Source organism: Pleurodeles waltl, chromosome 9 (assembly GCF_031143425.1).
Source record: "Pleurodeles waltl isolate 20211129_DDA chromosome 9, aPleWal1.hap1.20221129, whole genome shotgun sequence".
NCBI classification, from domain to species: Eukaryota; Metazoa; Chordata; class Amphibia; order Caudata; family Salamandridae; genus Pleurodeles; species Pleurodeles waltl.
In genome coordinates this window covers 307247682-307260913 of record NC_090448.1, presented here as the reverse complement: position 1 = coordinate 307260913, position 13232 = coordinate 307247682, and the positions used below count along the sequence as shown (strand labels likewise).

Sequence of the window (13232 nt, the reverse complement as noted above, 5' to 3'; positions counted from 1 at the left end):
AAAAACAAGTCACCCCCATGACCCTACTCTAAATAGAGAGGGCAGTCTGATGGCCTCACTTCGAAGGGCAGTGGAGTAAACCAGTTGACTGTGGAGTCTGCTAGGGCACAGCCGTACGTAATATAGAGGTAGTCCGACCCTAAATAAAACAAACAGTTCACTCAATCATACATAGGGCTGGCAGGTCATTGATTTGGACGGGGTACTCCACCACATTTGTGGCAGACTATCCTGTCCACCAAACTCTAAATGTGGCCCTATATTTCAAGAGCAAAGTAACGGATAGGGACATGGCAAAAGGACAGTTTCCCTTACAAAAAAACACAGATATGGTTTGAAAAAAACATCTATACATATATTCACATTTTAAATGTTCTATATTTGAAGCATAACGTAAGCTAGACGACGAGGCCTGGTAAGATGGGACTTTCCCATCTTATCCAACTATTAGGCAGCTATTTATGTTTTTTTAAACTCTCAACAGAAAATTACTACTCATTGGAACCTGCAACATGGAGAAATGATTGGCTTAATCTCTGAGACAAATCCAAGTGCATCTGCTTGAGCTTGCTTATTGCAGCAATAGAAGAAGTCTATAAAAAAAGACATTGCATTGATCCAAAGATACTGGTCAAATCCTCTCCAATGTTAAATTCTGCTACGTGGAGCTTTTCATTTTTCTGATTTTTAGTGCACCATGAGTATCTGTCCTTTGACACATTTTATTTGGAGAAAACTGATAATACCGAAGGCAACATTTGTAACTGTATCAAGCCTTACGCCTGGGCCAATGCTGCTGAAAGTCTCAAATTGAGATTTGTTATATTTTTATATGACACACCTAGTTCAAAGACTTTAAGGGTCCAACATATCACTGCATTTTTGAGGTTTTTGATCCAGTTTTTTGTTCCAATGTGTTTAGCAAACAAATATACTTTTTATAACTACCCTTCTCAGTACCACTGGAGCAGACATGGGTGCTTAATGATTTTGGTCTATGGGCAAGGCTTGAGCTTCACTCATTAGCCAAACAGATTATGCACTTAAACATTTAGCAACTCATAGACTCAAGCAAGTCAGTTTCCCAAAGTCAATGGCAAAAAAGCAGATAGCACTGAAAATAAAGAAAATAGTAGTCAGTCAAGCAAATAAGATAATAGATTTGACTGGCTCGATTAGGTCAGAGTAAGGAATCAGAAATTCAAAAGTAATCCCTATGGTTCTTCTCTAGACATGCAGACTGGTGAAAACAACTAGCAAAGTGACAATGCAATGTTTTACAGTGCAGAGAGATGTCTAAATTGCAACAGTGAATACATTTGTAAATACTTACTCTGTGTTTTTTAAAGCTGCGATCCAAAAGTGGCATACCCAACTTCAAGAAAGCTTCTACAAACAGTCGACCATACTGTGTGCAAAAATGAAAAAGTTAACAAAGTAGCATATAAAAATTGCATTTATGGTCAGAGTTGATGTATACATGAGACTTTCATGTGTGTATCTAGGGACACGCAAGTCTATGATCAATTATAGATCATGAGAGAAACTAAAAAGACATGTTAAATGATAAGGACAAGAGAGCAGTATACTAATATCTTTTAGGAAAACATCTGAAGGCTTCTGTTTTAGAAGGCCCCTGATAATCAGGCAATGTTATTTATCACTTGTGTCCTGGCCCACAGAACTACTGGTCCCCAAACAAGATTCCCAAGTACTCTCTTTCACCACTTGATTCCCGGGATAGAAAGGAAGAGCAGTCCAAAGTTGACTCAAGGAAGTTGTATGGGTTAGATACTAAAAACTCAGAAATACACACAATATTATCCAATACAGCTACCACTTCAGTCGGAGCTTCAGTTTAAGAAATGGAACAGTACTTACAAAAACACAGAACTTGATATCACACGTAAGAGGATGATGAACAAAAACATCCAGAGCTCTTAATTGTTTCCTGGCTGAGATAGGGGCCCAAATGCTAATATACCACCAATAGGCTAAGCAATGGTCACCAAAGACATCTATGAGAACAGTTTACTCGCAGTCAGAAGCATAATGCACAATCTCAGTGCTGAACCTAGTTATTTAAGTGTGTATATATATATATATATATATATATATATATATATATATATATATATATATTCCAACAATTTTCTCCTCCATGAAGAAAAGCGCCGAACTCCGGTTAAAAGTGAAATGAGGCATTATTTATTCACAGAAGCAAAAGTTCTTGCATTTCCCTGACGCGTTTCGGCATCTCAGTTTCAGCCTTAATCATAGGTGCTTCAGTTTAAAAATAGCCACGTGATGTAACCCCTCTTTTTATATTGTGGCGTTAAAGACACAGAGTCACTTTTAGTTATTCAGTCTTACATGCAAGGCAAAGTTCAAAAGTTCCACTGCCAAAGTGTCAATATTTATTTCTGTCGGTCCGAGTACACTGTATATCCATATTTATCATCAAATTATTGCTCATATTATTTATCGCTTCCCATTTAATCATTGCCACGTTTCCATCGCAATGTTTCTTTCATTTTTAGAGTGCTTGGCAATAAACATCTTCAGTTTACTTGGAAAGTGTCTCTGAATCCCCAATTTCATTTTAAGACACTCTGCAGCTGTTTATACTTGTATGCCTTTTAATTATAGTCCAGATAACCTGTGCTTTCCTTTTTGCGTGCCTCACAAACACTAATTAACCATCCCTTGCCCGATTTTCATGTTAAACACAGTTCTGTAATTCATTTTGTGGTCGGAATATCCATACCTTTCAATACATGATGTGATAAAAACGGGCGGATCTGGCTTCAAACATATAAATCACCATCAACCTTTCTCCGTATGAAAAGCCTGAACCAAACCTATGATTAAGGCTGAAACTGAGATGCCGAAACGCGTCAGGGAAATGCAAGAACTTTTGCTTCTGTGAATAAATAATGCCTCATTTCACTTTTAACCGGAGTTCGGCGCTTTTCTTCATGGAGGAGAAAATTGTTGGAATGTTTGAGAGGGTTCTTCGTCCCTCTGTGCTGTGACCGCCCTGTTTGGATCAGGCTTTTCATACGGAGAAAAGTTGATGGTGATATATATATATACACACACACACACACACACACACATATATATATATATATATATATATATATATATATATATATATATATATATATTACACATACATTTGAAATACCATAGTTATAGTTCTCTTTTTAAGGTCTTTATTCAAACTTGGTTGATACAAATGGTACTCCCGTCCATAATCAAAGATTACATATATACAAGAGTAGTACAGTCAAACAACTATAAATCTGCAATTCTATACGTATTATTTACACCACAAAAAACCAATAGCTTACTACATATATTAATGTACCAATCATATATACATTGTAATATGGACATGCAAACTTTTTGTTTACAGTTATGTGTATATTATATATATATATATATATATATATATATATATATATATATATATATATATATACACACACATATACATACATACACATATATCTGGAAAGTTATAGTTGTATGACTGTTCTAGTTTTGTGTATATGTAATCTTTGCTTACGGACCGTAGTACTATTTGTTTAAAACAAGTTTGATTGAAAGCCTTAGAAAGAAAACTATATGGCATTTCTAATGGATGTGTAGTTTAAATGATCATTGGGGACAAGGATGCGAAAACATCTTTGCATCATGCATTCCACCTGCTTGTCTTAGACAAAGAAAAAGCGAGCTGGTGCTGGCGCATTTCAAGGAGGGAACAACTTTCACAACCCACAATATTGCATCTGCTGGACCATCCACTTCAGCTGTGGCCACGCAGGTTTTCTCACCGCCTACTAGTACTGCACGACCCACAATTCCATCACTTGTCTCAGCAGTCAATGTCAACCTCCTCAGGCAAAGGCGCAACATAGTTGAACCTTTTGTGGGGACAGCAACCTACTGTTTAGCTTTCCAAACAGTTATAGTTGCAGGTGAAAGTGACATGAACACCCACTGGAAGCTTTAGTAGCTCACCGCTGCCCTCCTCGAAACTTAGTTTTTTTTTTTTTGCAGAGGTTTTTTTTGCGCCCTGTTGTGTGCTTGTTTTTTTTTTTTTGTTTTACAGTTGATCTGGTTTACCCCTAGTTTAAAAAAACATTTAAAAAACACAAAACAATAATAATAGTTCTCAAAAGCACTTATTCATCTTCTTTTTATAGCAACCTTTTCACTTACAGGAGCAGGTAAGTTTATTAGAAATAATGTTTAGATAATGTGGTTTTCTAACTATGAGTTCTACTTAAAGTCCAAAAGTTATTCATAATCCAGCCACTGGTCTTGCAATGTGTTTTGGCTCGTAAATCTTTTCCATTTCTGCAATGGCAAAATAAATGTCATAATTTGGTCTATATTTTACAAACTGTACTATACCTTCTATTGTTTGAAGTAAAAGTCAATTTTCTACACCCAAAGTGGGTTATTGGTCTATGTTTCTAACCTAGTGGGAAAAAATTTGAATGGCAATGCATGTTACAGCTCAGTTGTGCTGGGTAGGTTGCATACTATTCCTTCATTTCATAATGAAAGGTAGTCTGTATTTCACATGTGTTTCCAACAAATCAGACAGTATATTACAAATAAATGTTAGTTTTCCCTTGTAATATTGTACCCATGGTCATATGACTTTAAAGGTCACCAAAATTGTTGTAGGTACAATATCATTTTGTTAAAGTGTACAGTCTAGACTATTTTGAGATAATATGCTTCTTTACTAGTGTTTGGGCAATCTTAATAGCCCAATGTTACATATAATCAACAACACATTCTTTCATACATGTAATGTCTTAAATAGTGTCAGATTGGACAGGGTTGTAGGTGAGTACCTCCAAGTTTTACCTTCATAGATCCAGCCAGTGTTTCCTGAAGGTTTGTGATACTCTTCAAATAAGATGATTTGTCCATGGATCATGGGACATGGCTATATATTTTGGGCTCCTCAGTATATCAAACAATGTCAAATTGAGCATAATTTAGGTCTGCCAAATATTGAAATCACATGGGTGGCTGAAAGTGGTTTAAGGTGGAAACACATACAACCTCTCATTTCATCTCTTAGTGCATGTGACCATTCCCATTTTGTACATATTCTTTGAGACTATTTAATGACTATTTCCTCTCACCCATTTTGTGTTTTCAAATATTTTCCAAAGGATAAAATGGAAATACTCATTATCAAATGTAGGCAAGTATGAGAAAACATGTACTTCATTTTGAAAGGCAATTTATTGTCAATGGACAACCAAGCATTCCTAGTATATTTGACTATGTATTTTGATTTGGTGAGATGTTTGTTGTTGGTAGTGAGAATGGTCTTTTAACTTCTAATCACAGGGGAGTGTAATATTCAGGTGTGAAGAACCAGTATGAGCCTTGCTTGGCCAAAAAGGCAGTCTGATAATGTCTAAAGTTGGCAGGATTAAGTCCTCCTAGTTTGTTGGGTAGGCGTAATTTATTCAGTGCTATTCTATCTTTTTTGTCTTGCTTATGAAGTTATTGATCAGCAGTTTGTCTAGCTTTTGATGAAAGTCATCAGAATGTACAGAATGTAATAGGGGGAGCATACTGATTAAACAATTATTAATTGGGGTTCATGTTTACAGTTTTGATGCGGTCCCACCAGGTGACACATTTTGGTGACCAGCTGTCTGATTTTTGAAAGTTTTAATTGTTCATTATGGTTTAGAGTGTTGAATAGGTCACAGTCAAATTAATACCTAAATATTTCATATAGTGAGGATGCAAAGTTAGGCCTGAATTCCCAAAGGGGTCCTTTGTGTCTAGTGAATTCAGAGACTTACCTTCTGCCATCTCTATTTAGCTTATAACCTGAAACCTTAGAGTACTGTTCAATTGTTTCCATGAGACCTAGAACGGAGGAATGGGGGGTCGTCCATGAGGATCTGGATGTCATCTGCATATGCAAATACTTTTATGACCTTCCCATGGAAATCAATTCCTGTTATGTTAGGAATGCTTTTAACATCCAAGAGTAGAGGTTCAAGAGCAAACAGAAAGAGGAAGGGAGAAAGTGGGCAGCCCTGTCTAGTCCAGTTTTCTAGTTTAAGCAGTTGAGACAGAAGTCTGCTTACAGAAATGCGGGCGCTTGAGTTACTAGACAATGCCATAACCATTTTTATATATCCATCTCCAAGGACAAAGGCTCTAAGTGATTGTTCTAAAAATGTCCAGGAAAGCCTGTTGAATGCTTTTTCAGCATCCAAGGCTATTGCTGAACAAGCTGATGAGGAGTTTTTCGCTCTCTCTAGGACATGACATAGCAGACTGGTATTGTCATTAGACATACAGTTTTTAAGGAATCCTACTTGTGTGTTACTAATTAGTTGAGGGAGAAAAGCAATTAGACGTTTGGCAAGTAGTTTCACAAAGTTTAGAGTCCAAATTTATCAATGAAATGGGTCTATAGTTTTTAGATAATGACACATTATTCCCTTCTTTAGGAATCACAGTGATATTCCCTTCAGCAGTGGTGCCACTGATAACTCCTGAGGTAGCATAGTGGTTAAATAGTTCTATGATGGTGGGTTAAAGTGACTGGGCACATGTTTTAAAGAATTTGGCATTGAAGACAACAGGGCCGAGGGCTTTGTTGTCTTTTAGTGTGTTGATTGCGTTAGTAATTTTTAGTGAGGAAATTGGTTTAGCTAAGAATACTTTGTCTTCAGTTAAGTGAGAAATGTGTATTTAACTTAAGTAGTCAGAACACTGATCAGGGGTTATCATTTTATCGTCAGAGCACAAGTGTTCATAAAATTGTCTAAAGGTGTCCGAAAAAATTTTGATGGTTGGTTTGGTTTATATTCCTTGTGTCTTTAATCATATTTATTCTTTTTTGGTTCTCTTTGTGTTTGAGGTACAAGGCTAGCATTTTGCCTGCTTTATTTTTTTCGCAAAGTTTGATGCCTTTAAATGTATTAATCCACACACCAGTCCTTTCCCTGAGGATTTTATTGTACGCGTATTTCTTGTTTGTCAGTAAGAAAAGGGTGTTCTTATCTAAAGTCTCAATGTGTTTTAATTCAAGCTGCGTAATTTATTTTTCAAGTTTCAGTAATAAAGCATTATTTATTATATTAATCTTCACTTTCATTTCAATTAAGGTGCCGCTTAGTGTTGTCTTAAGGGTGTCCCAAAGTGTTTGTTTATGTATATCAGTGGAATTATTGTCTATAATATAATTTGAGATAACGTTCTTAACCTTCTTTATGTTGCCCTGATCATTTATAAAATCATTGTTGGAAAGTCATATTTTAGTGGGTGCTTTAGGGTTGGTGCAGGCAAGGAGTGTGTTAACACAAGAGTGGTCTGAAAGTAATCTTGGTGATATATTTGTTTGGTCAATTAAATGTGTGTGATCCCAGAGATAAGGATATAATCTATTCTTGTGCAGGAGTTATTTGGAGCGGAATAGAAGGTATAATCCCTGGAGTTGGGGTTTTGCAATCTCCATATGTCTTTAAGGTCGTATTTGGAGCAGATTTGTTTCTAAAGTTTATGGGACTTAGGTGGGTGGTATTTACAGGTGAATTGGAGGTCGAGAATCATATCAAGTGGTAGATTAAAACTTTCACATACAATGATAAGGTTATTAAGGGGTAAGCATCCAATATTTTCTGATAGCTTGTTCCTGAATGAAGTGTCATCACTATTTGGGCCATAAACATTCACTACGTGTATATGTAAATCTCCTTTACTTAGTGCAACAATGATCCTCATCAGAAGAGCAGAATTCGAATGTAACGTTAGAGCGTTTGGAGATCAGTGTAATAACCCCTTTTTACTTGTGGATTGCAGACGAGCAGTAGACTTCAGAGATCCAATTATTTTTAGGCATATTGGCTTCTACGTCATTGATTATCATCTCTTGAAGGAGAATAATGTCTCCTTTGAATTTAAAGAGGTAGTCCCTAATTTTACATTCAGGGAGACAAAATTAAGATTGTCTGGGTCATTCATGCCTGTGGTACAAATGATGATGGCATAGGGCAATATGTTTGGTGATTTCAGATATTTGGTTCAATGCGAGTACATTGCCTCTAGGTCGTATGTGAGCCTATGGGGACACTCACACAAATGCACTCAGACACCCAACAGCCATCCACCTCACAACAACATCCAGCTCATGCACCTGCACCCAAACACAGCAGGCTGACACCTCCTACCACCACTCCCAAACCATCTCCCTCTTCCCGCCCCATTGTCCCTAAGAAGCCTTTCCTCGCCAACATTGACCTCTTCCCTAGCCCTTTCCCCTGTCCTTCACAATAGGCAAGGGTGGTCAAAGACCAGGCAAGCACCTTAGCCACCCAGTCCACAGGCACAGTAGTGTCCCTAGCTACTCCAGGTGGGAAAGGATCCCGGCCACTAGCCAGCAAAACGGAAAGGGTGCCTGCCCCAACTGCATCAAGGAGGGGCAAGGAGTCAGCCCCAGCTGCAGAAAGGAAGGGCAAAGAGGTAGCCCCAAACTGCTGGAAGGAAGGGCAAGGAGGCAGCCCCAGCTCCTGGAAAGAAGGGCAAGGAGGCAGCCCCAGATGCAGGAAGGAAGGGCAAGGGGGCAGCCCCAGCTGCTGAAAGGAAGGGCAAGGAGGCAGCCATCTGCTGGAAGGAAGGGCAAGGAGGCAGCCCCAGCTGCTTGAAGGAAGGGCAAGGAGGCAGCCCCAGCTGCAGGAAGGAAGGGCAAGGGGCCTGGTGCTGGGACTCGGTCGGAGCCCCCACCACTAACCATGGTGGTGCAGCCGTCCGAGGCTGCAGGGGATGTGCTGGAGCCTCCCCCCACCATTGCCAGCACCGCCACCAGCAGCTGCAGCCCCAGTGGGCAGCAGTCCGAGGCTGCAAGGGATAGGCTGGAGCCTCCCTCCAACACTGCCAGCACCACCACCAGCAGCAGCAGCCCCAGTGGGCAGCCGTCCGAGGCTGCAGGGGATGGGCTGGAGCCTCCCCCCACCACTGCCAGCACCGCCACCAGCAGCCCCAGTGGGCAGCCGTCCGAGGCTGCAGGGGATGGGCTGGAGCCTCCCACCACCACTGCCAGCTCCACCAGCAGCTGCACCACTGCCTCCACTGAGCAGCCGTCACCGCCGGCAGACAGTGTGTAGTTCTGCATCCATGGGCTGTTGTGCGTCCTGGCTCTGCAAAACCTGTGGGTATGACATCCAGGTGAGAGACTATGACCTTGCACTCCCCAAGGACTGCATCACAGGGCACGGTGCCCCCTCCAGAACCAGTGGAGAAGCCATCCACTCACCCCATCCTCCCCAGGATGAAGCTCACAGGGCACAACGCCCCCTCCAGAACCAGTGGAGAAGCCATCCACTCACCCCATCCTCCCCAGGATGAAGCTCACTAGGCACAATGCCCCCTCCAGAACCAGGGGAGAAGCCATCCACTCACACCATCTGTAGGAGGCTGGCCTGGCTTATAGTGGGTACCTGATGGTACTTACACCTTGTGCCAGGTCCAGTTATCCCTTATTAGTAGAATAGTAGTGTTCTATGAGCTTAGGCTGATAGAGGTAGCTATAGCAGAGCAGCTTAGCCTGAACTAGGAGACATGCAAAGCTCCTACTATACCACTTATATCATATAGCACTATATCATAAGAATCACAGTACTCAGAGTTACTAAAAATAAAGGTACTTTATTTTAGTGACAATCTGTCAAATATCTCAGAGGATATACTCCCTTAGGAGGTAAGTAAAATACACAAAATATACACACAAACCAAAATCAGGTATGTAAACAGTTAGAAAAGTAGTGCAAACACTATAGAATACAATAGGATGCAACAGGCCTAGGGAAAACACAAACCATACACTCTAAAAGTGGAATGCGAAGCACAAATGGACCCCAGGCCTAGTGTAGTGTGTAGAGGGTCGCTGGGAGTGTAAGAAAACACTAAGGCTGTCCAAGATACCCCAACCCAAGACCCTGAAAAGTAGGAGTAAAGTTACCCTACTTCCCCAGAAACACACTAAAGTTGTGATAAGAGATTCTGCAAAGGTAACAACTGACTGCAAAGCACTGAAGACGGATTCCTGGACCTGAGGACCTGTAAAGGAAGAGGACCAAGTCCAAGAGTCATGCAAGAGTCCAGGGGGGGCAGGAGCCCACTAAACCCCGGATGAAGGTGCAAAAGGGCTGCCTCCGGGTGGAAGAAGCTGAAGATTCTGCAACAACCGAAGATGCCAGGAACTACTCCTTGGCACAGAAGATGTCCCACGACATGCTGGAGGATGCAGAGTTGTTTCCATGCAGAAAGACCGCAAACAAGCCTTGCTAGCTGCAAAGGTTGCGATTGAAGAAAATGGGTGCTGCCCGGGCCCAGGAAGTCGCCCCTTGGGGGAGGAGACAGAGGGGGCGCTCAGCAGCACAGAGAGCCCACGCAGAAGCAGGCAGCACCCGCGGAAGCACTTGAACAGGCGTTCAAGAAATCTGAGCAAGGCGGTCGTCTCAACACTACAAAGGAGGGTCCCATGAAGCCAGTGGTCAACTCAGCGAGTTGAGCAATGCAGGACGGAGTGCTGAGGACCTGGGCAATGCTGTGCACGAAGGATTCCTTGCAAAAGTGCACAGAAACCCTAGCAGCTGCAGTTCACGCAGTACACAGGATTACTGTCTGGCGTGCGGAGGCAAGGATTTACCTCCACCAAATTTGGACAGAAGGACCACTGGACTGACAGGGTCACTTGGATCCAGCACTGAGTTCCAGGGACCACGCTCGTCGAGATGAGAGGGGACCCAGAGGACCGGTGATGCAGAAGTTTGGTGCCTATGTTAGACCCACAGGAGATTTCTTCTTGGCTTCCAGTGCAGGGTGAAGGCAGACAGCCCTCAGAGCATACACCTTCAGGAAACAGTTGAGAAAGCCAGCAGGATTAGGCGCTACAATGTTGCTGGTAGTCGTCTTGCTACTTTGTTGCAGTTTTGCAGGCGTCCTGGGGCAGTCAGCAGTCGAGGAGAGAGATGCAGAGGAACTCTGGTGAGCTCTTGCATTCGTTATCTGCAGAGAAACCCACAGGAGAGACCGTAAATAGCCCTCAGAGGAGGATTGGCCACCTAACCAGGTAAGCACCTATCAGGAGGGGGTCTCTGACGTCACCTGCTGGCACCGGCCACTCAGAGGCCTCCCACTGTGCCCTCACACCTCTGCATTCCAAGATGGCAGAGGCCTGGGACACACTGGAGGATCTCTGAGCACCACCCCTGGGGTGGTGATGGACATGGGAGTGGTCACTCCCCTTTCCTTTGTCCAGTTTTGCACCAGAGCAGGGGCTGGGCGATCCCTGAACCGGTACAGACTGGCTTATACAAGGAGGGCACCATCTGTGCCCTTCAAAGCATTTCCAGAGGCTGGGGGAGGCTACTCTTCCCCAGCCCTTAACAGCTATTTCCAAAGGGAGAGGGTGTAACACCCCATCTCAGAGGAAATCCTTTGTTCTGCCTTCCTGGGACTGGGCTGCCCAGATCCCAGGAGGGCAGAAGCCTGTCTGTGGGTTGGCAGCAGCGGTAGCTGCAGTGAAAACCCCAGAGAGCTGGTTTGGCAGTACCCGGGGTCCATGCTGGAGCCGGGGGGATGCATGGGATTGGCACCCCAATACCTGATTTGGCATGGGGGGGACAATTCCATGATCTTAGACATGTTACATGGCCATATTCGGAGTTACCATTGTGAAGCTACATATAGGTACTGACCTATATGTAGTGCACAAGTGTAAGGGTGTCCCCGCACTCACAAAGTCCGGGGAAATTGCTCTGAACAATGGCTAGTGCCAGGGTGCCCTCACACTTAGTAACTTTGCACCTAACCTTCCCTAAGTGAGGGTTAGACATATAGGTGACTTATAAGTTACTTAAGTGCAGTGTAAAATGGCTGTGAAATAATGTGGACGTTATTTCACTCAGGCTGCAGTGGCAGTCCTGTCTAGGAACTGTCTGAGCTCCCTATGGGTGGCAAAAGAAATTCTGCAGCCCATAGGGATCTCCTGGAACCCCAATACCCTGGGTATCTAGGTACCATATACTAAGGAATTATAAGGGTGTTCCAGTGTGCCAATCAGAATTAGTAAAAATGGTCACTAGCCTGCAGTGACAATTTTAAAGGCAGAGAGAGCATAAGCACTGAGGTTCTGGTTAGCAGAGCCTCAGTGACACAGTTAGGCATCACACAGGGAACACATTCAGGCCACAAAGTATGAACACTGGGGTCCTGGATAGCAGGATCCCAGTGAGACATATAAAACACACTGACAAATAGGGTTTCCACTATAAGCACTGAGGTCCTGGCTAGCTGCATCCCAGTGAAACAGTAAAAACACCCTGACATATACTCACAAACATGCCAAAAGTGGGGATAACAAGGCTAGAAAGAGGCTACCTTCCGACACCATCCTCCCCAGGATGAAGCTCACTGAGCACAATGCCCCCTCCAGAACCAGTGGAGAAGCCATCCGCTCACTGAATCCTCCCCAGGATGAAGCTCACTGGGCATGATGCCCCTCCAGAGCATGTGGGCAAGTCACCCACTTGTGCGACTGTGGCCTTGCACTCCCCTGGACAGAGTAAGGGGCATGTTGCCCCCTCCAGAGTATGTGGGCAAGTCACCCACTTGAGAGACTGTGGCCTTGCACTCCCTGAACGGAGTGGTGCGCATGTTGCCCCCTCCAGGACCAGTGGCGTTGTACCATCTTCCGGCTGAGGTGCCCCTCCCCATTCCCGGTTGCCTGAGAAGCCTGGTTATTTTCAACCTGATGCCCCTACAGTGTTCTCTCCATGTTGTTGCAGGAGTGAGGTGGGGCCTTGGACTTTGTCATGTGGCCCTGTGGCCCACAAACATTGTGTCCCTTGATTTGTGAATAAGTATATACTTTTTGATTTAGAAGCACGTTTTACTACTATATTTATCTTATTACACTCTTTTTACTCTATTTTGGTTGTCCTTGCATTATTCCTGAGGAGTACTGGGTGAATATGTAATGTTAGAGCATCTGCTTGTGTGTATGGTGTTAGGGGTGTTGCATGTGTGTGTCACTATCTGCCCCCTCTCCTGTGTGCTAGGCGGCAGTACTCACCATGGTTGTCTTCGCTGGCGTTGGTGTTCGTAGTGGAGCAGAACGTAGAAGAGCATGGGGGACACATGCAACTCAGGCTCCATGGCGGCGTGGT

At 43.0% G+C, this 13232-nt stretch overlaps 1 protein-coding gene across 1 annotated transcript in view; it reads right to left on the bottom strand.

Annotated features, from left to right (window-relative positions):
- FANCD2 (FA complementation group D2) overlaps positions 1 to 13232 on the bottom strand; it is a 1182674-nt gene that overhangs the window by 125106 nt on the left and 1044336 nt on the right. The window contains exon 40 of the mRNA XM_069206781.1: positions 1334 to 1408. Within this exon, the coding sequence (XP_069062882.1) occupies positions 1334 to 1408 (75 nt within the window). The remainder of the gene's footprint in view (positions 1 to 1333; positions 1409 to 13232) is intronic.